This window comes from Tachypleus tridentatus, chromosome 1 (genome assembly GCF_004210375.1).
Source record: "Tachypleus tridentatus isolate NWPU-2018 chromosome 1, ASM421037v1, whole genome shotgun sequence".
Lineage (NCBI taxonomy): Eukaryota > Metazoa > Arthropoda > Merostomata > Xiphosura > Limulidae > Tachypleus > Tachypleus tridentatus.
Genome location: NC_134825.1, coordinates 145,453,679 through 145,478,478, shown reverse-complemented (window position 1 = coordinate 145,478,478; position 24,800 = coordinate 145,453,679). Strand labels below are relative to the sequence as shown.

Below are 24,800 nucleotides of genomic sequence, written 5' to 3'. Positions count from 1 at the left end.
AAACTAAAGATTCATCTGCACAAACAATAAATTTTTTTTTTATTACATATTTTTCACTGGATAAATATTGATATTTCTCCTGTTAGAAACAAAAATTTTATTTCTTTCTGCTATACTGGAAATAAGATTTTAAAATATTTTAATTTATCTGTGTTAGAACAAATCTAGAGTTAAGCATATCTTCCTGTAAATGTACAAATAAATCATATATTTTGACTGAATATCATGAAGATATATACATACATAAACACACATGCACATACATACGTGTGTGTGTGGTATATAAACATACCATACATATCCTACCTTCTTGTACCAATATTTTACTATTCTAAATTTGCAAGTTCTTTCTGAGTGTGTAAAGGTTTCGCATAACATGTGATAAGAAACTAGTTAAGTTGATTTTATTCAAACTGCTTTTATTTTTTTTATCATTCTACCAAAATAACTGCAAGCTGTGAAGAAAATGTAGAGAATGTTATTGTTTAATAGCAGATTTAGTAGTATACTGAATTTACAACATCCTCTAGTTTGAATGAAAATGACTAGTCATATGGGTTACACTACTTGCTCTGGGCAAATTCATTGTGACTTGTGAAAGGTGTTGCATTTATACGATTTGATAAATGATCTTGGCTTGATAACTTTGAGAGAATAGTTTCAATGCTGTACAAACAGTCTGTCATCAAAAGCAAGCACACACACTGTGTTTGTGTCTTCTGTAATACTAAATATTGTGCTTTTTTTATTTATTTAACACCATGCCCAGTCTATGTTTTATTTTCATTTTCATAAACTCGTGTATGCAGAAAACTCAGAACTACTATGAACAAATGTCTTACTTAATATTCTTTTATTCTGTGCACTAAACTATTATTCTTAGGGATATCATTTTACCCTGTATCTTCCATAGAATAGATAAGGTAAAAGTTTTGGTAGCATGACTGTAGAATATCTATCTAATCATAAAGTTGTCTGCTTTCTGCTGATTTTTGTATTGCAATTTACTTCCTCACTTGTTTATTTACATTGAAGAGGTTTGGTGAAAATGGAAATAACATTTCTACAATTCAAAGGACTTATAGCCTAGAGGAAGTGTTAGTTGCTGAAAGCAGAAAGTTGTAAGAGAAAAGTTTGTTGAAACTAGGAAAAGACCTTTTCTTGACATTGAACTTTTGTAATACTATTAAGATATACGACTTCTATCTCATTTGCAACATGACTCAAGAAGAATAGAAGCCAATGTTTGATTTATCTAGAATGGCTATTCATACTCTCCACTGAAGATCAACCACAGAGTACAGAAAGCACAAACAACTGCAGATCAATAAGGTAGTACAGCATCTGGCAAGATCCCAACTGAAAGAAAAAGTATGTACAGAGTTCCAACACCATCATCTAGTGTAACAGAACTCCAGCTTTGGTCAAAGTCACCCAAAGATACCAGAGAGAGGCTGGAATTGCAATTAGTGAATGATATATAACAACAGCAGCTATCTCACAGCAGGCACTAAGTGGTGAAACAAATGAACCATGAAACAGTGGTGAGTCTCTAAGAGCCAAGAGGTATAATGCTGAGGCAACCATTGACCATGGAAGAGCCTGGGTTTTCCCAGAGCTGATAAACATGCTACTAATGGCAACTTGTTGTTATGCCATCCTGGCCCAGAGACATAATACTCATATAAAAGTAGAATTCCTTGAGAGTACTTACTATGCTATGCATATGATGTTGAAGACAGGTGACAGGGAAGTTTTAGCCACTAACATGATTCCCTGTGAATGTAGCTTAACAAATCATACCCCTGTCATTCAAAAGTGCACCAAATGAAGATTTGGAGCATTTTATAAAACACTTCAACCAGGTAATTGTCTGGAATGGCCATAATATGTATGACCTTCATTCTAGATAGTCTGGTCATAGAACAATAGAATTCAACTTTGGGATTATGAAACAATACGTCTTGTACCATATGTATTTTAGGCAGGTGAATATGCAATTTGGCTGACACCTTCCCACAAACAAGAACAAAGTTTCATCCAAAGAAAAACTATGCAACCCATCAGACTAAGTTCAAGATTTGGAAGAAGGTAACAAAAAAATCTTTATCATCTACATGAATGCTTTGCATCATTTTCCCAATAGTGCTAACCCTGCAACATCTTTAACCAAACATAAGAATATCCTGGTTGACAAGTTACCAAGACATTCTTTATTGTAAGGCAGTATAAGGTAGTAAGTTTGGGCCAATCACAGTACAGGAAAAAGCCTACAGTGACTGTGCCTTGAACAAACCATCCTAATCTGACATTCATATCAATGGCAACCTCAAACTCAGTCAAAGATTAAGCAACTTCTTGCACATCCTACTGCTGAGATGCAACAACATTGGTATATGCTGAATACAATCCTCCAGTGTTTGAAATGTTTCTGCCAAACATTATCCTGGAAGATAGGAGCAAGGCATTTGCTTTGCTTGTTAATTATTGGGGTTACTTTGAAATGAATTGACCTATTTTTCAGAGAAACAAGGTGAGAAAGACTGTCTATTTCAGCTGATGTCTCAGCAGTTGCAAGCAGGCAACAACAGGTGGCAAGCATTGGTGTTATAGCTCTAAGAAACTAAGAGAGCCTAAATTATATGATCTGGTTCTTGCAGGTTTGAGTCAAAGCCAATTTTGGTACATACCTAGAAGAGTGCAAAGAGTGAAAGAGAGAGTTTGCACTTGAAATGAGTGCATCCAGAATACTGGCAGACTTTGCTTAACATCAGGCACTTCTTATAAAATCACTTTTAGGTCAGTCAACATACTTTTTCCTGACAGTTGAAAATAAATTAGAAATGAATGGAGAGATCGTTATCTGGCTGCATCTAGAAGGCATTGCTCAAGGACCAAAGTTAGTCACAGATAACTTAATTTCTGGCATTGGTATTTTATGAACATAACTAACCTGATGTTTACTTGTTTGTTTTGAATTTTGTGCAATGCTACATAAGGGCTATCTGCACTGGCCATCCCTAATTTACCAGTGAAAGACTAAAAGGAAAGCAGTTAGATCTCATGACCGACTACCAATTCTTGGGCTACTCTTTTATCAATGAAAAGTGGGAATGACCATCATATTATAATATCCCTATGGCTAAAAGGGCAAGTATGTTTAGTGTAATGAAGATTTGAATTCATGACTCTCAGATTGCGAGTCAAGTGCCCCAACCACCTGACTATACTGGGATGTGAGCTGATGACACATGAAAAAGTTGTCTGAATGATGAAAGTAGAAGCATTAGCAGGATCAATATTACATCCTAAACTGGTTTTTACTATGCAATAAGGTAAATCAAGCAAAACATTTTCGTATTACTAAGGCAATTAGTTTTCATAATTTTTTCATTATAATTCCAAATTGGTGGAATCAACATGAATAGAAGTTATTTGATTTTTCAATACTCAGAATTTAATCAAAGTATAAACCTTGAAAATAGTAGGAATATTAGTTTTTTAGTTATTAGTGACCATGCAAAATCTAAAACTTTTTATATACTTTAAATATTATAAGATATAAAAAGTTTCCCAAATAACTATTATTTATCTTCTATTATAAAATCCTCACTTTATACAAATTTGTCTGAAACACAATGGTATGTTTGCACAGCACTTTATTACTTTTGCATTCCTAAAGAAAGCATTACCAGACCAAAGAAAGTATAAGGAACAAGGGATGTCTGAAGGAAAACACTTAAGTTATTAAAGTCAAAAAAAGGAGAAGGTCAAATATGGGTTTAACTCTACCAATACAGATATCCTTTTCTATAAATGTCATGAGGTTTCAACGAATTAGATTCAAATATTAAACATTACTATCCTGATATGAGAATGAACAAATTTTAACACAAGTTTTAGATTTTTAAACTTTATAAGAGGATTTAAAAAATCCTCAATATGACCCAAGTAGTAAAATTGCAAAACAAGTTCTTTAGGTCTTCCCTCTTTTCTTAGTTATTTAACACTCTTAAAAGAAATATGAAATTTAGCAGTAATTACTCATTACCATTTGTTATCACTCAAGCAAAGCACAATTCTTATAGCCTTCAATCTCATTTAGTTAGAGTACCATAAAACATAAAATCATACACCTCTTCCCATGTCCACCTGTCACATCCTTTACTTCACAACTTGCCAATAATTCTCTCTGATGTATAATGTTATATGACTTATAACCAATGAGAAGCCAAAGTTCCAATCTATCAAATGGTGAATCATATTACGTTCTTTCATGTACAGAGAACTGCCCATTTTGCCTCCAGTTCAAACTTTATTCCCTTGGGAAACACATCACTGAGTTTAAATGAATTATTAAAAACTCTTATCACATAGTTAGAAAGCCAGAAAAATTATGATAGTTATTAGACATTGTCTGCTTTTTACATATTATTATTCTCTGTTATTAGGTACATTATTTAATTAAATTTAAAATTATTTATTGCAGCTATACCATTAGTATAACAAAAGTAAGGTTAAGTTTAACTGACAGTCAACAGCATAAAAAATCCAGATAGGTATTGTTTTTCTTGTTTCTCCATATGTACTTGTTAATTATTATTATAAAAGTAACAAAAATTTAAAAACTGTAAACTTACAACATCAGATAATGAAAAATAATTATAGTAAATGATTTTCACAGGTACACTCACAAGAAGCTAGCAATTAGCCTATGCATTATGTAATGTGATAGGGCAAAACATGCTAAACATTTGCCAAATGATTTATGACTTTTCTGGTAAATTATTTAGATTTTAGAGGTTGCTCAAAAAAAATTGAAAATTTTCAGACAAATAAAAGTATTTTTAACATTAACATGAACATCACTTTCAATTCAAAACTTTGATTCAATACATTCATAGAGAAATTTTTAGTGAAATACTGTATTTAAAATTCTGAATTTCCATCTATAGTAGACTCTTTCTTAATGCTTATTAAAAGCTTGCAAATTCTTGTGATAAAATAAAGAACATAGTTGAAGTTATAGCATGTAAACTATAAAGGAGAATTGTGGGTCACAAATGCATTTAATTTGATCAAACCTTAGCAAATGTTAATTAAAACATACAAAATATTAATAGAAAAAGTGGATATAAGTTATAAACAGATTTTAATATAATGACCAATGAGGGCATTTAAAAAGAAGAGAGTTATGGCGCAAAAAAATCAAAAGGTTTTAACCAGAGGGTGACTAACGTATGAACGTTCTCCCTAAACACAGTGGAGTCAGCTTCTGTGCTAACACTCAGAGTCACCTGGATAAAAACTGAAAATACTGCTAGTGTTTATTTTGTATTACACTAAAAGGTTATTTTCAAGAATTAAAAAATGTTTTTGGAAAGGAATTAGTTTCACTTGTGAAATTTTATTTTTTACTTTTAATAGTTTTGCTGCTTCTTTTTTAATATTTTAAGTACTCAAATACCTATTGATAATTCATTCTTAATTTTCTTTTACTTGAAATAATATTTTAAGTTACAAAATTTAATTTTATTCAGTTTTTTTAAATATCTTGCATCATCTCAACTGTACTCTTTATGGTATAAAAAACATAGCTTTATCTACTTACTGTGTTCCATGCAATCTGATATTTCCTGTGAATTCGTATAAATGACGATTTGGAAGTTCACATTCCATGACACCTATCAGTTGTTGCAGGTTTTTTGTAGTTAAGAGGTCAGAAGTTTCTGGTAAGCCCTATGAAAAAAAAAAAGTAGTTGCATAATTAATAACTTTGGAATGTTCTACTACAGATTTATCTGAAACACTAAACATATATATATAAAAGCATAATATGTATCATACATGTTCCTATAAAAGATGAAGAACACTTATGGGGGAGGACTCATTACCATTATACCTTCAAAATACTTCATCTCATGAGCCTGAGAAAAACCATAAAAAGATACATAGCTTCAAAAGCTTTGATTTTTAAACATGTTTTTAACAAAAATGTCATAGAGCCAGCTATGTATATGTAGTTTGAAACTGCAATACATAAAATGTATGATGAGTGAAAACACAAATGAGTGAAAAGCAATTTTGTTACATAACATGTGTAGTTATTATTGATCTCAAAATGAAAAGCATTACCAGTATCAAAATTGAACACATAATTCCAATAAAGAAAAAAACTCAATGACTATATTATTTGTTCTTTCACTGCCTGCTGAACACAAGCTAGATCAAGTGTGGTAATCCAAGGTTATATCTGCACACAGCTACTTGTTGAAACCCAAAATAATAATAAAACACTTTATTAATCAAAGCACAGAAACTAAACAACAAAAAGAAATTAATGGAAATTAATATAAATAAATGAAATAGGTTCAACTGAGCTCACATGATCAGCAGGTAAAAATGCAACAATATCAGGGTTAGATTTCCACAGTGAATTTTGACTCACTTTAAAAAATTTGAACCATTCTCCTCAAAGCTCAATATAAATCTTTCAAAACAGCATATCCTTCCTTCCATCCTTCTTGCAGCTAGCAATTCAATTCAGAAAGAGGTACTAGTATACACAGTTCTATTGAATTAAGTGTTTCAGAATTAAGCCTCAGAGATATTTAGGCATTTCATGTATAATAAATACATATTATGATAGAGTAACAAGCATATAATTTCCATACTACAATCTTTCTCCCCTTTATATTAGACTTGTCCTTAAACCAATATTAATTTAACACCAAATAAAAAAATTCCAATACAATCCAGAGAAATTATATTATAATCACAAGTTTTAGTTACACTGGATGTGGACACTGAATTTTAATACACGGTAATGCACTAAATGGCCACTCATGCATAAAACTCGCATGCACAAAGTATGTATCAAACTAATCCACAAAACTAACTAAAATGAAGAACTAATAGCACAAAAAATTTTTAAAATTTGATACTGCAAAATAAAGATCCTCTAAATGAAAGAAACTACTAGATTAAATATGATACAAGTTAATCCTTGTAATGAAAATGTTATAAAAATACAAAAAAAACAACTGAAATGCTGACCAACCTGTTAATCACAGGAAATAATTTCAAAATAAATATCTTTTAAAATATTTTAAACAAAATATGAATATTCAAAATACTCCTAAATAAACCATAAAAGAAAAATATTTCGAAGATATCATACAAGTTAAACAAAACCCTTTAAAAGAAATATTTACATAAAAACCAATTAAACAAAAAATTTACATAGATATTAAACAAAACCTTATAAACAATTTACAATATTAAAGCCTATTACACAAGACAAAGCAGGAAGACATAATGCAACTTTTTAAATTAAGAACAAATTACACAGTAAAAACTCTGCAAAGTATGATATTAAAAATTAAAACCATTAAAACCTACAAAAATTCCAAATAAAATTGTTTCAAGTTATCATATATGCATAAAACACAAATATGTCCATTTCTACATTTTGAATGCAAAACAGATAAAACCCTTTATAAAAGCTAAAAAATTAAAATTCTTAACGAGAACCTTAAAGAACAAATCAAATAAAACAATATAAACAAACTGTAATATAAAAACTCTTTAACCCTTAAAAAGCAGCAATCATCAATTGATGCTGCTACCTACAACATTCCACTGTTTAAGGGTTAACCATACGGTTATGGGATGTTCCCAAATGGTATATGTAACTAACAAACCACAAAAGTAGTCATATTATATCTTTTAAATGCATGCATATTTCACAAAACTTTGTAGACTAACAGAAAAATAAGAAATATTTTATACACAAAAAATAAGACTTCAAATTAAATATTTTAACTAAAAATCTGTTAGTGACATTACTCTAACTTTTCACACTCAGAATGTTGACTATCCAATGCAAAGTTATTTTGATTTTATGACTGAAAAATACTCTTCCTCATGTGAGAACTTTACAGTTATATATAATTAAATAAAACTGTAAAGTTAGGTTGTTTGTGTTAATTGTGTCATATATACACACCATACTTGAAGACTACAATGTGCATAAACAATGCAAAATAGCATGTATAAATACAGTGGAGCCCTCTAAGCGACTACCCCTCAGATTCGGTCACCCCTTGAAAGAAGTCATTCAATCATAGTTCCTTCTTTTGTTTATCTAATCCCTATTTATGTACACAGTGGAACCCCTCTAATCAGGCCAGTTTGTCTCAGTCCCAAAAGTGGCTGTTTTAGAGGGGTTCCACTGTAGCACAATTAAATTAATCTGTAAAGTTCCTTTGGTCATGTTAATTGTGTTATATATACGTTTCATTTGGCATTGTTTATGCCCATTATATCTTCATTTTCAGTCTTTTACACATCGTGTACTACAGTACGTATTTACACTGTATTAATTCCTTTGAATTACACAATACATACACAGCATGTGGTTTCTGAGTTGAAGCAAATACTATTATGTTATATGGATTAGCCTGAAGATGACCTAAGAAGGTCAAAATGTTGTTCTGTGCTTTATTTTAATTGAAGTTTTAATACCCATACCATGATGAGAAAATATATGCAATCTTTTTACGTATTAAAGTTTGTACAACTTTTAATTCGCTTGAGTAGATTATCCAAGACCATTTTTGACAAAAAAAATCCCTTAGACAACAGCTTCTGTATAAATTCCATCACTTTGTGAACGTTGTATGAGACGAGCCAACTCTTTCCATGGTAGTATCCAATTTGTAGACCTTGGATCATCTTTCTCATGTTTCCAGTAGCAGTTCTCCTCACAAAGCATTCTAGCTCTTTGCTTGAGCCCAACAACAATATCTCCATTTCACCACTGCCTGCAAATCTAGCTCTTCTGGGATGCTAATATGGAGCTTCACTAGATGTGTTTTAGTCTTAGCAGTCCATAAATCCATCAACATGCTCACATTTTTTTTTTTATCCCACTAATTCTCATGACACTCTACAGGACAGTTGGCATAACAGTGAGTATTGGTGGTTAGGTTAAATTTCAGCTCCTTCTCTCCTTTTCACTGTGACTGGCTTAGTCCTGGCTCAACAACCATTCTTTAGCTGGGAACAGGAGGATCCTGATTTACTGAAAGATAAATCAGGAAGTGCATTTGCACTGGAAGAACTCCAAGGAAACCAACGTAATTGGTATGTGCTGAGCCATCTCTCTACTCTAGTAATATCCCACCTCTGACTCATTATTGCAGAGCATGATTATGCAGAATATGAGAACTGACATCAGTTTATTTAAACTCAACAGATGTGGAGTACAGACACTGTCAGGATATAATATACTTAACAGTCAGCATTTGGCAGTATACAAATCAAATCACTGAATTTGATGCTTGAATCCATGATCAGATTTAGTATAATTTTCATGGCAATAGATAAAGATTTATCTAGAACACAATTTAGATCAAGTTAATCACCACCAAATTGGTTAGCAGTCAGAAAAAGAATGGAGACATCAACTGTTCCATTGTTACAAGTCAACAATTCATGAAACCAGTGACATCAGACTGGTCAACCTATATGGAGACAGTTAAATCATTTCGGTGTTACTATGAGGTAAAACTACAATCCAACTAGATATCACAGTGCTCTTCACTATCAATGCATACCCAAATTTAATCTACAGATTTCAAAATTATTCTTGAAAAGCATATATTCTGCTACTCTAGTCTTAGCAGCCTTCTTTTTCACTCTCAAATTTATACAGTACCATCTGCATTTATGCCAACATACAATGGTTGAGCACTGTATTCCTTACAAGAAAAAATGTCTGGTTCTATGGTACTGTGAAAATGACACCCAACATGGCAATTCACCAAATGACACAAGAAAACATAAAAATGGAATTGTACTCCCAGCCTATCTGGCTAAAAATGAATGACTACAGTAAAAGTCTTGTTGAAAGTATTACATGTAGGTTAGGGTATAATGTTACCTGGCTTGTCATAAACTACCAGTCATTTATCTTTCCTCATTGACCTCAAGTTCTTTCTATTGTTTTAACATTTATATAGGGATTAAGGAAAAAAGAAAATTCAAGGTTGTAACAGTATACATCTGTTTCTACTTAACTTTTGTTTTATTACCCTATGAACCATGACTAACTATTAATCCCACCACACAAGCTGTAAATTACTAAGTGAATGCAAAACTCACAGTCTTATTGAATTATGAAATGCACAAGCAACTCTCAATCTGCTTGTAAGCATACCTTGTGAAAAAAAGGTTTTATTATTATTTGTTATTTACTTTACCAAACTTAACCTTCTATAGCCTAATAAGATTCCAATTTTTATGTTTTAGTTACTCTTATAATACATGTGAAAAACATTGTACTCATCTTGGGCCTTCCCCCCAGTTTTTGTGCTGGTGACTGTTGATGAAATTTAAAGGTACTTTTTATGCTAATGGCATTATTACAAAACAATATTTTTACTTAGTTAAATATTGCTCCTAAAATCATGGAATAATAACATACAAAAATAGACAATGTCCTATACCTATCATAATTTTTCTGGCTTTCTAACCTTGTAATAAATGATGTTAAAAATTCAGCTACCCATCAATGTGTTTCTCATAGAAATAGAGTTTGAACTGGAAGCAAAATAAGGAATTCTCTGTACAGAAAACAACATAATGTAATATTTCATTTAACAGATTAAAATCAGAGATTGAACTAGAAGCAAATTAGAGAATTCTCTGTACAGAAAAAACAATGTAATATTTCATTTAACAGATTAAAATTTTGGCTTTCTATCTGTTATACACAATACAGTCAGAAAAAACTATTGGCAATTTGTGATTATGTATCATTTCACATTTTGAGACTTTGCCTTTCTGTTGATTACAAATGATATGGTATAAAATGCCAGAGATAATTACTGATAAACTGTGAAAAAAGACTGATGATGTGAAAAGTGGACATTACAAATGGCAGATTTTCTAATTTATGATTACATAAACAAATAAGATGAATGGCTACAAAAATTAAACTTTACCTTAGGAATATCTATATTATATAGAATAATTTGCATCTTATACCATACTTCAGAGAGTGGTGATAAATAAATTAGAGTAAGATGAAGACCTATTAAACAAATGTAACACAGCCTCAAGCTCGGGAAGACTGAATATCATCTAAAACTTTTCTATATATAATATCAACACTGGATTCATTAACCACATTTTCATGCTAAGTTGATTCATATACATTAGTAATAAAGTAGTTTAATTAAATGTACACATGTACCTCCATAAAAAGACACAACATGCATACTATTGGCTATCCATTACAAGTGGGTTAATAGAACAGTAAAATACTTTAATAACATGTTCAGTAATACCATAATCAGTGAGAAGTGACAAAAAATCAGCAACCAACCAGATGAATGTTTAATAATAAAATCATTTCTTTATCTTACCTATTAAATTAGTTACCCAATCAAATTTTAACTGACAAATATACAATAATGAATTCCTGAACAGAGAAAGCTTACCTGTTTAAGTATCAAACTGATGCACTTTATTTTACAAATATTACTTTATCTAATAACTAATTATCATAGAAGAACATATGGAAAAGATTGCACTCACTTGTCTCATTTTTAAACTGGTCTCTCCATCCAAATTAGCAGTTTCAATGTAACACATTGCATGAGGTTCACTAAAATTACAAAATACAGAAAATATCCTATTTAAGATTTATAGAAACAAATGTATACAAAACTATCTTTACCAGATTTACACATAAAATCACACAGTAACAAGTCTCCCATTTACCTCTCATAAATAATAAACTATTAGATGTATCAGGCTGTGTAAAATAACAAAAGGAAATTAAAAGACTAAATCAAACTAATAATAACTATAACTTTCATTTACAGTTTTTAGCAGATTGATTTATTCTTTTAACTTGCATTCATTTTTAGAAGATATATCAAAATATCTAAAATTAACAAATAAAATAAAAAGTAAATAAATGAAATTTAAGATTGTTTATTTGCTATTTATTCAGTTTAATTTTTTTCTAAATCAAAATATATTAGTAATATGAGTTAATAAAGCCAAAATAACTCAGTAAATATTTCAAATACAAATCATTTCATTATTATCCTTTTTGTCATCAAAAACATCATCATCATCAACTACTGGTATGCTGCCAATTAAATGTTTTACAGTCATTGCAAATAACTACTTCTCTGCTGCATATATTCCATACAATTTTCAAATCACATAAAATTACTCTTTTGACTAATCATGACTACCTACAGTTCAAATTGTTCATCTATGCAATCTTGTCATTATACTACTGGTACCTTAATGTCAGTGAATTTTCCATTCTTTCACAAATTGACAATACAAACTAAAACAGCATATGAAGGAAAGCTATGACATTGCTTAAAAATTCAACTACTGATATGGTTCAATATTAAACTACTGATATCAGTGATATGCCTCAGAAAATAAAATTTGTACAGTCACTGACATCAACAACTACTGCTCTGCTGCATGTATTCCATTAAAATTTCAAATTACTTAAAATTACTCTACATGACTACCTACAGTAAAACTTGTTCATCTATACAATCTTGTCAGTAAATTACTGGTACCTCAATATCAGTATATTTTTCATTCTTTCACAATACAAACTGAAACAGCAAATCAAGGAAAGCTTTGACACTGCTTCAAAATAAAATTAATGATATGCTTTAAAATAAACCACTGGCACTGTATGCTGCAGATAATAATAAAATGTTTTTCAGTCACTGATATCAACTTCTGCTCTGCTGCATAAATTACAGTCAAATTTCAAATCACTTAATTTCCTTTAATCAATCTTGGCTACTTTCCTCTTTTTCGAGACAAGGGTTTCCAGTGCTCTCTTCCGAGCTTTTTTTCTCTCCTTCTCTGAATGGGCAGCTCTCTGTGCCTCTGCGGCTTTCTGGACTTTTTCTTTAGCCAAGGTGGCTGGGCCAGATTTCACAGAACCATAGGCCTCAAGCTTTTCTGCCCTTTTCTTCTGATTCTCCCTCAGCTTTGAGGTATACTTTGAAGCTGCTGATCTAATGTCCTTACACATTCTCTTGTCTACAGGATCAAAATGAACATCTTTCCTTTTAAACATTTCAATCGCTGTTGTTTCTTTGGAGCGTAGAGAATATTTTATCGTCTGGTATGCACACGATACCAGACCACGAGACCTGCAACAAGACGAAACGAGACTGTCTCCAATATGGCGGTCAGATTTTTTTTTTCTGCAATAAACACTGAAAAAATACAATTTCTCCTCAAAAACCACCTACCCGGCCCCCAAATCGCTCATATTTTCTCCTCGAATTTACACAAATCTCGTGGGTGATCGTTGGCCGTTTGAAAACCGCGGAAATCTGCATTTCAGCGGAAAAATGGCACGCATGTAATATGGTAAATTTTTCTTTTGCAATTACCTATATGTAGAACTTCCTTTTTCATCTAAACATAAGGTATTATTTTAATGAAAATACTCCTGCTTTTGAAATTACCTAATACAGTCAGAATTACAAAATTCTTATACCTAAGTAAACTTTAATATACAAATACACTCTTACTTATTGTTAGCACTTAAAAATCATGTTAAGTGAAAAATTAAGAGATGGAAAAAGTTACAATAAGGTTTTATTTTTCTGATATACAATTTGAGTCTAGTACAGACCTACATTATATGTGCTTGATAAAGGGTACAAGGATGACAGACAGAGCTCCAGGGGCCAAAGGAAGAGTCAGGTAGATATAATATATCAAACAGTCTGAGTAAAGTCACTATTTGGGCGTGTCAAAACAAATTTTATTCTCATGAAGAGATATAAACTAGATATAAATGAAAAAGTAACTCTCCAACTCTATCCATGAGGATGTTCACAGAACAAAGACAGTCACTGTATCTTAGAATGGCTAGCCTGGGTATTAACACTTTTACTGACAAGCAGATAATAACATTTCAACCTTCCTGGGTCATCTTCAGGTTAACCTTTTATTAACCTTATCAATAAAAGTGTTAATAGCCATTCTGAGATACATTTTTATTTCAAGTGGATTTCTCATTATCAAGAAAGACAATCACTGCCAACATTGATTTTAGTATGAGAATCTTTGAGATAGATGTACTGTAGAATTTACATGTCACTTCTGCCTGTGGAACAGGCAATGTTCCATGAGAGTATCCAATGAATCAAATAGGACCCAGGGACAGTGGCCTGCATGAGATTACACTGGAGAGCAAGTCACAATACCTCCAAATACACAAGTAGTGTTCTGTGGTTTAGTACAGATAAAGTCTAGTGTGTCACTAACATAATTGCAGAACTCATACATGAAATAAACTGTTTTTTTATCCAGAAAGCAAACAGTACTAAAATGGTCATTTTTTTAGCTGAGAAGTCCCCATACTGTTCTACAATTATAGATGACTGGTTATCCAGCTTCACACTGGAAGTGTAATTTGCTAATGCCAATTTCCAAGAGAACACATGGTTACCAACACATCTGAAATAACTAGTCAAAGACTGTGCAGCCAATCTAGACTCAATGCAATAGTAGAAACTAGGACGCATGTTGAATGAATATGTCAATGTATTTGTGGGATCAGATGGCCAAATGAGGCAAACAGTAACACAGCATCATGTAAGTACAAAACACTAAGGATATAGCTTGTGCTGAGATACAAAAAATGTTAAAAATGATATAATACAACCTTTAGAAAGTGCTTGTTCATATCCAGTAGTATTTATCAGAATGAAAGCATGCCCAGATTCTATAACTGATTTTAAATAGATGAATGCAGTAGTTTGTGTTGATACCTTTCCACTACCACAAATAAATGAATGTCTGGACACCCTTGAAGGGGCAATATGGTCCAATATTTTAGAACTGGCATCCACAAACTGTCAATTCAAGCTGGATGACAAGAGTAGGCGTAAGAGTTCTTTGAGTACCATAACTGTTTGTGTGAACTTCACATCATGTCATATGGCCTGTAGAGCATGTCCACCACTTTTACAAGACTACATGAACTTGTACTGAAAGAGTGGTGATGGTAGAAATGCCTGATCTATGTCAAAGATATTTTACTGTTTGGTCAAAAGTTCACATCTGTGTCTGAAAGCCTGGAAAAGGATATCCTAGAGTATAAATGCAGGTAGACTTGAATATGAAATTAATGTACTTTCATGCTCTCAAAACTTGCATTTCCTAGCTAAATTGTGATAATTATACTGGATAATAGAACTTCAGAAGTATGGCTAACTCATACAATATAGCCTAGGACTACAGCACAGAAGTACCAGTGAAAAAATGGCTATATAGTATACTATTCCATTAGTGGTTGATGGCTTGCAAGCTTCATGAAGAGAATCCAACAGACCCTAATCTAGCATGAATACTCTATAAAGTTCAGCAAGATACAGTGTGACATGTTCAGACTGAAGAACACTGCATGAATGCAACCTATGGCTCTTGTAGTAACAGTTAGATGTACAGAAAGTGTGTTTTACCACTGTTATCAACCACTAAGTAGTTATTTTCAGCCTGTGGTAAAGTTAAAAGACCCCAGTGTTTTGAGGCACAATATATGTGCTAGTGTTCAGTGGAAGTTCAATTGCCATATGTGAGGTTAGATATTCAGCACTGATGTCAACATTATATGGTGCTTGTCACTCACATTAAAAAAAAACTAAACAGAATAAACTCCAGTAGTAAACTGTTGGTTCTCTTCTAAAGACAGTAGTCCTGAATATCACTTGTCCATTCCAAGAGATGGTATGAGGACATCTGCATAATATTCAAATCCCTTGACAACTTAGTAAACTAGGCAAAGGTTTATCTATCTGTCAATACAACAGTACAGGTGGTGATTGATACCTTGTTTCAGCACTGCATGGCCAAGTTCAATGCACCCAAACAGTTCCACATAAGTCAAAGAGCTTACTTCAGCAGCAATCTGTTCTCTGAGCTTAGTAGTTTTGGGTATAGAGAAGATGCACATCACCTTACCCTCCCCAATCTGATAGTTTAGTAGAGTTTGGTATAGGCTGTCAAACATCTATTTTCTAAGTTTGTTAATTCTGAACTTATCAACTTGGAAAAATTTAACATATGATGATAAAATATCACATATTTCCACACAGCTAAAGAAATACATTTGCTAAATATGCTCATATTTTGCTATAAAGTCTTGCTTTTTTGTTGACATGATGTATGGTCCTTCCACTACAGTAGATGTTGCATAATATACACAAGAATATTTGAAGTAGTTACAAGAGGCAATGCATACAAGTTTGCACGTTAATAAAATAAAGACATTAGGATAGCTGGTGCCAGTAAATGTAATTTCTAGTGCACTTACAATTAGTATAAAAGGAGATGATAGCTATGAGTTTGAAAACTTACCATAAAAAGTGTTGTGACCCCTGCTTCATCAGTTATAGGATGGTATTTAATATATAATATTGCAATAAATTGAATAAGCACCACTCAATTACTAAAGAGCTAAAACAGTTTGCTGATCATAGGATCAGCTGGACCAAAAGGCCTTTACAACCCTTAATTTCCAAACTATTAAGATTTTTTACTAAAAGAAATACTTGTTAAATGACAAAAGATTACTGTTCAATGGTGCTAAGAAGCTTCAAGCTAGGTTAAAAGCATTGTATCCCTTGCTATCCAAGATAGTGATTTTTCTGAGACTTTTCATGAGAATTGTTCCTCTAATCTATCAAAGTGGCTTGAACACAATTCCTGTTAGATCCATCGTGGTATATCTAAGAATGTGACTTTTCCATGTGCACTAAGAAAGTTATTTCTTCTAAACATGTATTGAAATATGTTGTAATAACAACACATATATTTATCCTGACTAATGGGAATATTAGTTAAAAAGTCTTAGTTTAACTGAATTGTGTAATAAACTGTTTCAAGATACCTTAAAAGACAAAAACTCTTTTGGTCTCATAGTTCCTCGATAGTAGCACATGTAGTCAATACCTAGTCCATATGATGTAACTCAAGGATACTGCCAAAGTAATTTGCATGGAAGGTAGAAGTAATTTGTTTTAAGCTTTTAATATATGTGACAATATGTAATGAAGATACCTGTAAAGGCAAAATACGTACAGAGATAAATACATTATGACTGCACATCTGCTCATTTAAAAAAAAAAAGGAGGTGGGAGTTTTGAGAACTATTTTCTCTTTCACTTAACTTAAAACAATTAGCTAAGATCTAATCAGTGATACAAGTCGATTCCATCACAACTTTTCCATAAGAATTATTAGACAATTAACAGGTTTTGGTCTATCTATGCTAAATTTCACACCAATAGCCACATGAAATAGATTAACTACTATACTACTACAGAAGACAACCATTACAATAGCAAAAGTAAAGACAGTAAACAAAATTATTTTATCTGTGTTGTGAAATATCTAACAAAAAAGTAAAAAGTCTAACATTTTATTAATATTTATCTTTAAGGATGTATTTATTTCCATGACACATTCAGTTGTTCCATTTAAAGATTCTACCTTAACAGCTAACATTTACTAATTATAAATATGCAATAAAAACCTGGATGAAAGTAGTACAAGATCAGCTGGAAAAAACTGGCCATTGGTCACCTTCACAATATCACCAATAACTATTTTAGTCCATCGAACAAGCTTCCACTGGCCATCCCTCAGAGCTTAAAGAAGTAAACCAAAGGAATGTTTTAATCTTTAATGCAAGAGTATGTATAAACCTTGAAAAATTTTTAATTTTAGCCATTACACTATTTTTTTTTTACATATAACACAGTATATTAAACTGTTACAAAAGTTAACATTTTTCAGTTAAGGAATGCTACGTTTCTCTACTCTGTTGCAGTGAAGTCTTGTCATTCATTGTTCTTGGGCCCCATAAATGTGTCATTATTTTGAGACACATTAAAAATATGGTTTCTTAACCTTAATAAAATTCTTGGAACATGTTCAATTATACTTTTAATTATTCAAATATTAGAAAATTTAATTTACCATTAACTAAAATATGATAAATGATTTATAATTCTTTATTTTATACTTGTGTTTTTAAGACTAGCCACAAGAATACCTTTGTCTAATTATTAATTAGTTACTCTTTTTAACACTATTACTACATACTTATTACTAATCAGCTTATTTTAGTAACCTTAGTAATCTTTCTTGTTTCTCAAATGAGTTAATGTTTGAAATAGATGTTGTATGCATCATTTTTGTTCTAAATCAATTTTTTAGGTAGTTATATTTTTCATCGTGTGTTCAGTGTGTCCATTTTGCAAGAAGAATGGCAGTGACACAAATATCTTTGTTCTTATCTTCTGCATAAAAAATCTTCTTAATTCTGGAATCTACATAGTCTACAAGGCTCATCTCTTCACTGTTAGGATGGTTTGATCTATATTTAAGGTATTTATTAATAACTGAAAGTTCTTTGTAAACTCCAGTGGTGTACATGTTGTGTCTTGTCAACAATCACGTCTCAGTATACTTCCGTTTTTATCGTGAAATCATTAGATGTTTATTCAAGTAGTTAATCGGATCTTGTTTATGTGAGCATATTATGAATTTACTTAAAAATATTTCAGCCAAATCCTGGCCTTAAAGAGTCTGTTTTGAGAGAATTTGAAATATTTATGTAGGTAACCAAGTAATGCTGTTAGAAATGATCCTGTAGCTACACCTTCTTTTTATTTGTAGTTGTAAACTTCATGCTAGAAGCAAGTTGTGTTGTCACAGAAGGTTGAGTTCCATTAATGTAGCAATTTTCAACTGAATGAAATCTTTGAAGAGTTCTATCATTTTCAATCTGTTTTCATAATACCTATAGGTTTTCCAGAATTGGTGCATTACACTTAATAGCCTGGATGCATCAAAGCTAATTTTTGTGTTTTGTAATGTTATTGTGGTTACTTTTACATCTGCAACATGTATTGTTTTATAAGCACATGATCATTTAAGTTGTTTTATAAATGTAAATGTATAAAATAGACATTAAAATCATTTCAGTTTTAATAAAGATTTCTCTCAATATTTTGAAATTAAGTTTTACTTAACTCTGGATGGAAATATTTTCTATAAAATTTTATTAACACACTTCAAGTTGACATTATAGAAACTATGTTCACAACTGTGGTATTCTCAGGTTAAACCAATTTTCATAAAATGCATTAGGTAGGTTTGCTTTATAACAGAAGGATAAGAGGGATAATTCATCAACTAATGCTAAATTTAACTAATAAAATAAGATATTAAAAATAATGAGACTAGAAAATATGTACAATAGAAAATGATGACAATCTTTATTCACAAAAACAAAAACACAGTGTGTGTAGTTGCACTGGATGGTCAATGTTTCCCTGGACCTCTTCCCTCAAAGTATCTTTTCATCAAGCAACTCACTAAAGATCAAGAACAATGTTTTCTCTGTTGGGTTTCACTAATAAACTAATACATAGTCTGGTTAAACAACATAGTCAATTAAAGACCACTACAAAACGTAATGCTAGTAAGCATTATTCTGTTACAATAACTGAAAGCTTGTCAAACACAATAAATTCCACACATTCAAATCCTCCAGTATTAAAATTCCTCAAGAAGAAAAGATTATCTTCAGACTCTGTTTTTCCCAGGTGTTCAGTGGCAATGTTACTCGGTGTGGGTGTATGTAACTATAGATCACAGGCACAAAAAGGGTCACTTTGTACCAGCCGACATAACACATGCAGGTGAGTTTTCCTTTCTTCTAAATCAATCAAGGATATTTTATATATTGCACATAGGGCAAAAACTGAAAATTTTTCAACTTAACTGTATGTGTTTACAAAACCCACTATATTGTTCTGAAGTTAATAAAAGTACGAGTGGGTCTGAAGCATTTGTTAATAGTTCTAGCATTACTGTTCCAATTCAAGCAGTACTTATGTAGTATTCTATATGAAGCAAAGTAACATGGATATAGCAGCTACTTTACACTACTGTGAAGACCCAGGGATCCAAACTTGTCAAATTGTGTGACAAATGCAATTTGTCTTATCCAAAACATGTGAATATTCTTTTAGTTTTACTACCATTACACTAATGAAATTTACCTTTGTCACTTAACTGTGACTTTGCCAAATATCATAGTCCTTTATTCTTACACCATTAATCCTTTATCATCTCCCTCTATACATTTACACTAATTATGGCAATGAAAAAAACCCTTCCAGGTGTGATAAAAGAGTTAATGTTCAGCTTTCAAGATATTGCTATGAATCATTAAAGTAACACTGCATACATCATAAACAGGCTTGTAAAATAAGCAAAGTTATAAACAGATGAGAGTACATTACTGTACATAACAAAAAACACCTACTGTTTTGTGCAAGTTTCAGTATCATGAGTTGTTATATAAATTAAACAAGATTTTAAACTAAAATCAATGAATAAGACTTCCACTGTTGACACTCCAATATAACACCCATCTTTCTCAAGTGCATTTATCTAAAACCTTCAAAATAAGTCAAAGGTATATTAGCCTTAATAAGTGTTGAAGATAGAGCTGATTATTTATTTCCAGACTATAATGGTTAACAGTAGTATGTGAAGCAGTCACAGTTTGTTAAATGCAAGAGATGTAAGGAATGGGTTTTATCTGGAAATTTGTGGTTGGCATGCAAATATAAGGGAGCTAGTAGGGAAATTATACAATCTGTATTGTAAGTTTTTAGGTAGAAAGAGAAAATGGACACTGTTCTAAAGATAAAGAGAAAGGTAAATTTAAAAATAGTATTACAGAATAAAGTAACTAATAACAACTCTCAGGTAGTTAAAAACAGTACAAACAGAGCTAAAACTACTGGATTTAGACATAATGAGAAGGTTCTATTAAGTAATAGATTTCACCTTTTAGATTGTGTAGATGGTGGACTTGAGAATGGAAGGATAACAAAAGGAACAAATAGGACTGAGAATGAAAAACATAAGGAGGTTATTGTTATAGGAAATTTTCTGTGTAAGGTACTTGAATAGGATAGTCTATGGTGGAAAAATAGAAAAAACAATAATTGAATTATACTATCTAGGGGCAGGTGTGGATGATATAACCAACAGAGCAAGTGACATAAAGGGTTTTCACAGTAATGTAGTGTAAGTAATGCATATAAAAGCAAATGATGTAGGGAAGGATAGGTTACAGAAGCTTACTGTTAAGTACAAGATATTTAGAGAAACAACTGAAAAGATGCCACAAAAGTCTTGTTAAAAATTCTCTATAAATCTGAGTTTAGGCAGTCTCATTTGACAGAAAACTAGCCAGATGGAAAAAAGCTAAGGGTTGTTATAAATGGAATTCAGTCATACTGAAGTACTGACAAGAGTGGGGTACCTCAGGGCTATGTGTTAGTACTGTTGTTCATTTGTATTCACATAAATGTATTAGATGAAAGATTGGTTAACAGTTCATTTAAATTTACTGACTGCATTAGAGTTTTGAATGTTCTGTCTGTAAAAAAGATACTACTGCTTTACAAAAGGAGCTGAGGAAATAAATGGTAAATTACTTTTAATTATAATAAATGTAAGATAATGCTTATGGGATATCACAAGTTCTATTATGAGTATAATTTTGGTATGAATAAATTTAAAAGTGTTAAAGAAGAAAAAGATCTCGTTGTTCTGGTTCATCAATTTTAGTCAACTCCTGTTGCTAGTGAAAAGATAAAAAAATTTTAGATTGCACCTACAGAAGTACTAAAATTGGGTCTAGAGATGTTATAACATTACTACATATGTCATTGGTTAAGCCACATTTAGAACAGTGTTCAGTCTTGGGTGCTTTACTTAAGAAGAACACTGAACTGTTGGAGACAGTTCATACGAGGGCTACTTAGAAAATACCTGGGAAGAAAAGGTTCTCATATGATGATAGGTTAAAATCTCTTGAACTTGTTTTATACTGACAAAAAAAAAAAGTCGCAGGGAATCTGCCTGAAGATTTTAAGATTGTTAAGGGAAATGATAATGTTTATGCCTCATCTTTTTTTGTATTCAGCAGTAAGACCATGAGACAGATAAACTTTGGCAGGATAGGAGTCATCTTTAGCTAACACAGCTTTATTTTTCTAAGTTTTTCTTGTAGTTGATTTAAGGGAGTTCAACCCATTTACTTCATTTGAGACATACTTCCCACAGTAAAAGGGTTAAGTAAAAAACTTGATAAAATTTTTGAAAGATTATGGCTGGCTTTGAGATGTTTTGTTTTATTGTTATTGTAATTTACAGGTTTCCCAATTATTTTTTGAATTGTTGACTCCTTGACAAACCGAATTTATCATCAACCCCAAAATGTTTAGAATGTATATTATAAGTAAAATTAATTAAATAAAGATTAATTTTCAAATATGTATTTTTCACTACTATGTGTATTTATACACTGTAGAAAATTCGAGGAAAAGAATGAACATCACTTGCTCACTGTTGTTACTAGGCATGGGGCAGTTTATTTTGTCATCCCACCTTACACTAGAAGCCATTTTCAACTTCCTATCAACCTTTATCTCTTAATTAACCCCTTGTTATGTTATTCCACTTTCCTCTTCTTATGTTAACAGCAATCAGGAAGTATGTATGAAGGCTTACAAGATTTTCTATAGCAATGTTGTCTATTCAAAAACCATTGAAAATCAGGAAGTGTTGTGGACATCCACACTTGCTATTGTTTATTGATCTTCTGAAAGAACATGAAAGAGATCACTCATTTCTCTTGCAATAAGCTTTCAAGATTAATTTCCCAGATGTTCTGGTGTAGGAGTACAGAGTATGTGCTTAGTAATTTGCATATTAATGTTTTTTTTTTTTACAGGAACTATTTGTTAAAGTACTGCCTTCAAGGTGACTTTCCACAACTTGCTGGAGAAACATCAGTGAATTAGTGTTTACAGACAACCTGTCAGTTGATACATTGCTTCCAAAAAATTTCCACCAGTTTCAGATGCAGAGACAGCAGAAAATGACCCACATGATGACCATGAACTTCTTTCACATCACTCAGATCAAAAACATTCAATGTAAGATGGTGGTTCAACAAAGACCTTGTACACAGCTATTTCAGTACACCAAAATTACTTTATGAAGCAAACTTGGTATGTTCTGTTCTTGAACACATACACTGCATTTCAAATTGCTCAGAGATGCTTCAGATGAATCCATTTTAGATGAATTTGTTGATGTTTCAGATATAGATCTGAGACTATTATCTTCAAGTCATGAAATATTTTATCTGCCATCAAAGGATTGAAAGCAAACACCAAAGTTTCTTAGCCTTGATATGACTGTTCAACATCTAGCAGAGTCATGTCATTTACTCTCTATCATCAATAAGCTTGAACATTGCACTTCATGGGACACCACTCTCAGCTTTGATATCAGTCTTGCCCAGTTACAACTTATAGAGAGTCCCACTAAAATACCTTAATGTTTTGTAAAACATGTACCTACAATCTTAGTATTAGATGACACAGACTTTATGGAGAAGATATTGCCATTCCACTAATGATTTAATTATTTAGTCATGCATCAAATAAGCACACTGTCATACCAAAAATACTAGCTCTTAAAAAAGGATGCAAAAAACTGAATGTCTCATCTTGCATCTCTCTTGAGCAATAGAGGCACAAAATTCTGAATCTTCCCTTTGAGCAGAATTGTTTTTTTGACAAGTGACCACAACAAATTCTAAATATCTGCTGATGCTCTTACAGAACTTTCATGCTTGATCACAAAATACATGGATGCAGATACATGCACTGTTCCTGTATGGATGGGTTTTCATACTTCCCTTCAATAAGATTACTGTCAAGAAAGCATAGCAGTTCATTATTTGTAATTGAAGCTTACCCCACATAAATGACAACAGTAAAAACCATTTTGATGAGATTAGATACAGAATATCATTTGGAACTAAGACATAATCCTCATTTTTATAATGTCATTCATGCAAATGTGCAACAGGTTTAATGGCAAGACAGTAAAGAAATAATCAGACATTTAGCAGTGTAAATTGAGGAATTTATATATTTACATCATACCTAGGTAGTCTTGGAAAGAGGCATGGCAATATAGAATTTTGCGATATCATGAATGAATCAGAATTTGTTGCTGAAGGTTCAGTTAAAGCAGTTATGAATGGTCATTACTACAGTAGAAATAGGAAAGTACAAAAACTTGTGTGAAAGGCTTGAATATCTGTGTTTCTGAGCCTTCTTGCAGTTGCAATGACTTGCACATCATTGATGAACTGAGAAATTCATTTCCTTTCATCATCTCAGTGGTGAAAAAGACTTCATGAATATCATAACCAGATCTCACAATTTAGTTCAAAGACAAAGCATCAAAAGTGCAACATTTTGCTTTAAGAGCTCCTACATTAACTCAGTGCTGCTCCTGGTCTTGACTGTTAGAGATACTCAAGAATCTAACTGGAACTTGCATCTCTCATCCATTAGGATGATGATGCCCTAGATATTCTCATACAACTACCTTGTATGCACTAGATACCTGTCTACCTATTGCACAGAGGTTATGAATCTGCATAAAACACACCCACATTTTCAGGAACAAATTACTGTACTAAGACAGTTCAGGAATGGGTTCTTTCACAACATGAAAGAGCTGCCATTGTCAGACAGCAAAGAAATAGTACAGAAATGAGAAAAAAAATCTAAAATTGGAATGTACACAAACAAGATAACTAACAAGAA

At 31.9% G+C, this 24,800-nt stretch overlaps 1 protein-coding gene across 14 annotated transcripts in view; it reads right to left on the bottom strand.

Moving 5' to 3' along the window:
* The window catches only part of ATP8A (ATPase phospholipid transporting 8A1), a 241,640-nt gene that overhangs the window by 174,294 nt on the left and 42,546 nt on the right, over positions 1-24,800 (bottom strand). For all 14 annotated transcript variants that reach the window (XR_013014406.1, XM_076456687.1, XM_076456679.1 and 11 more), the window contains 3 exons: positions 17,612-17,726; positions 11,605-11,674; positions 5,612-5,739 (listed from right to left, as the gene is read on the bottom strand). Coding sequence is in view for 13 of the 14 variants with exons in the window: in XM_076456687.1 (XP_076312802.1) it covers positions 5,612-5,739; positions 11,605-11,674; positions 17,612-17,726 (313 nt within the window). In the remaining variant the exon portion in view is untranslated. The remainder of the gene's footprint in view (positions 1-5,611; positions 5,740-11,604; positions 11,675-17,611; positions 17,727-24,800) is intronic.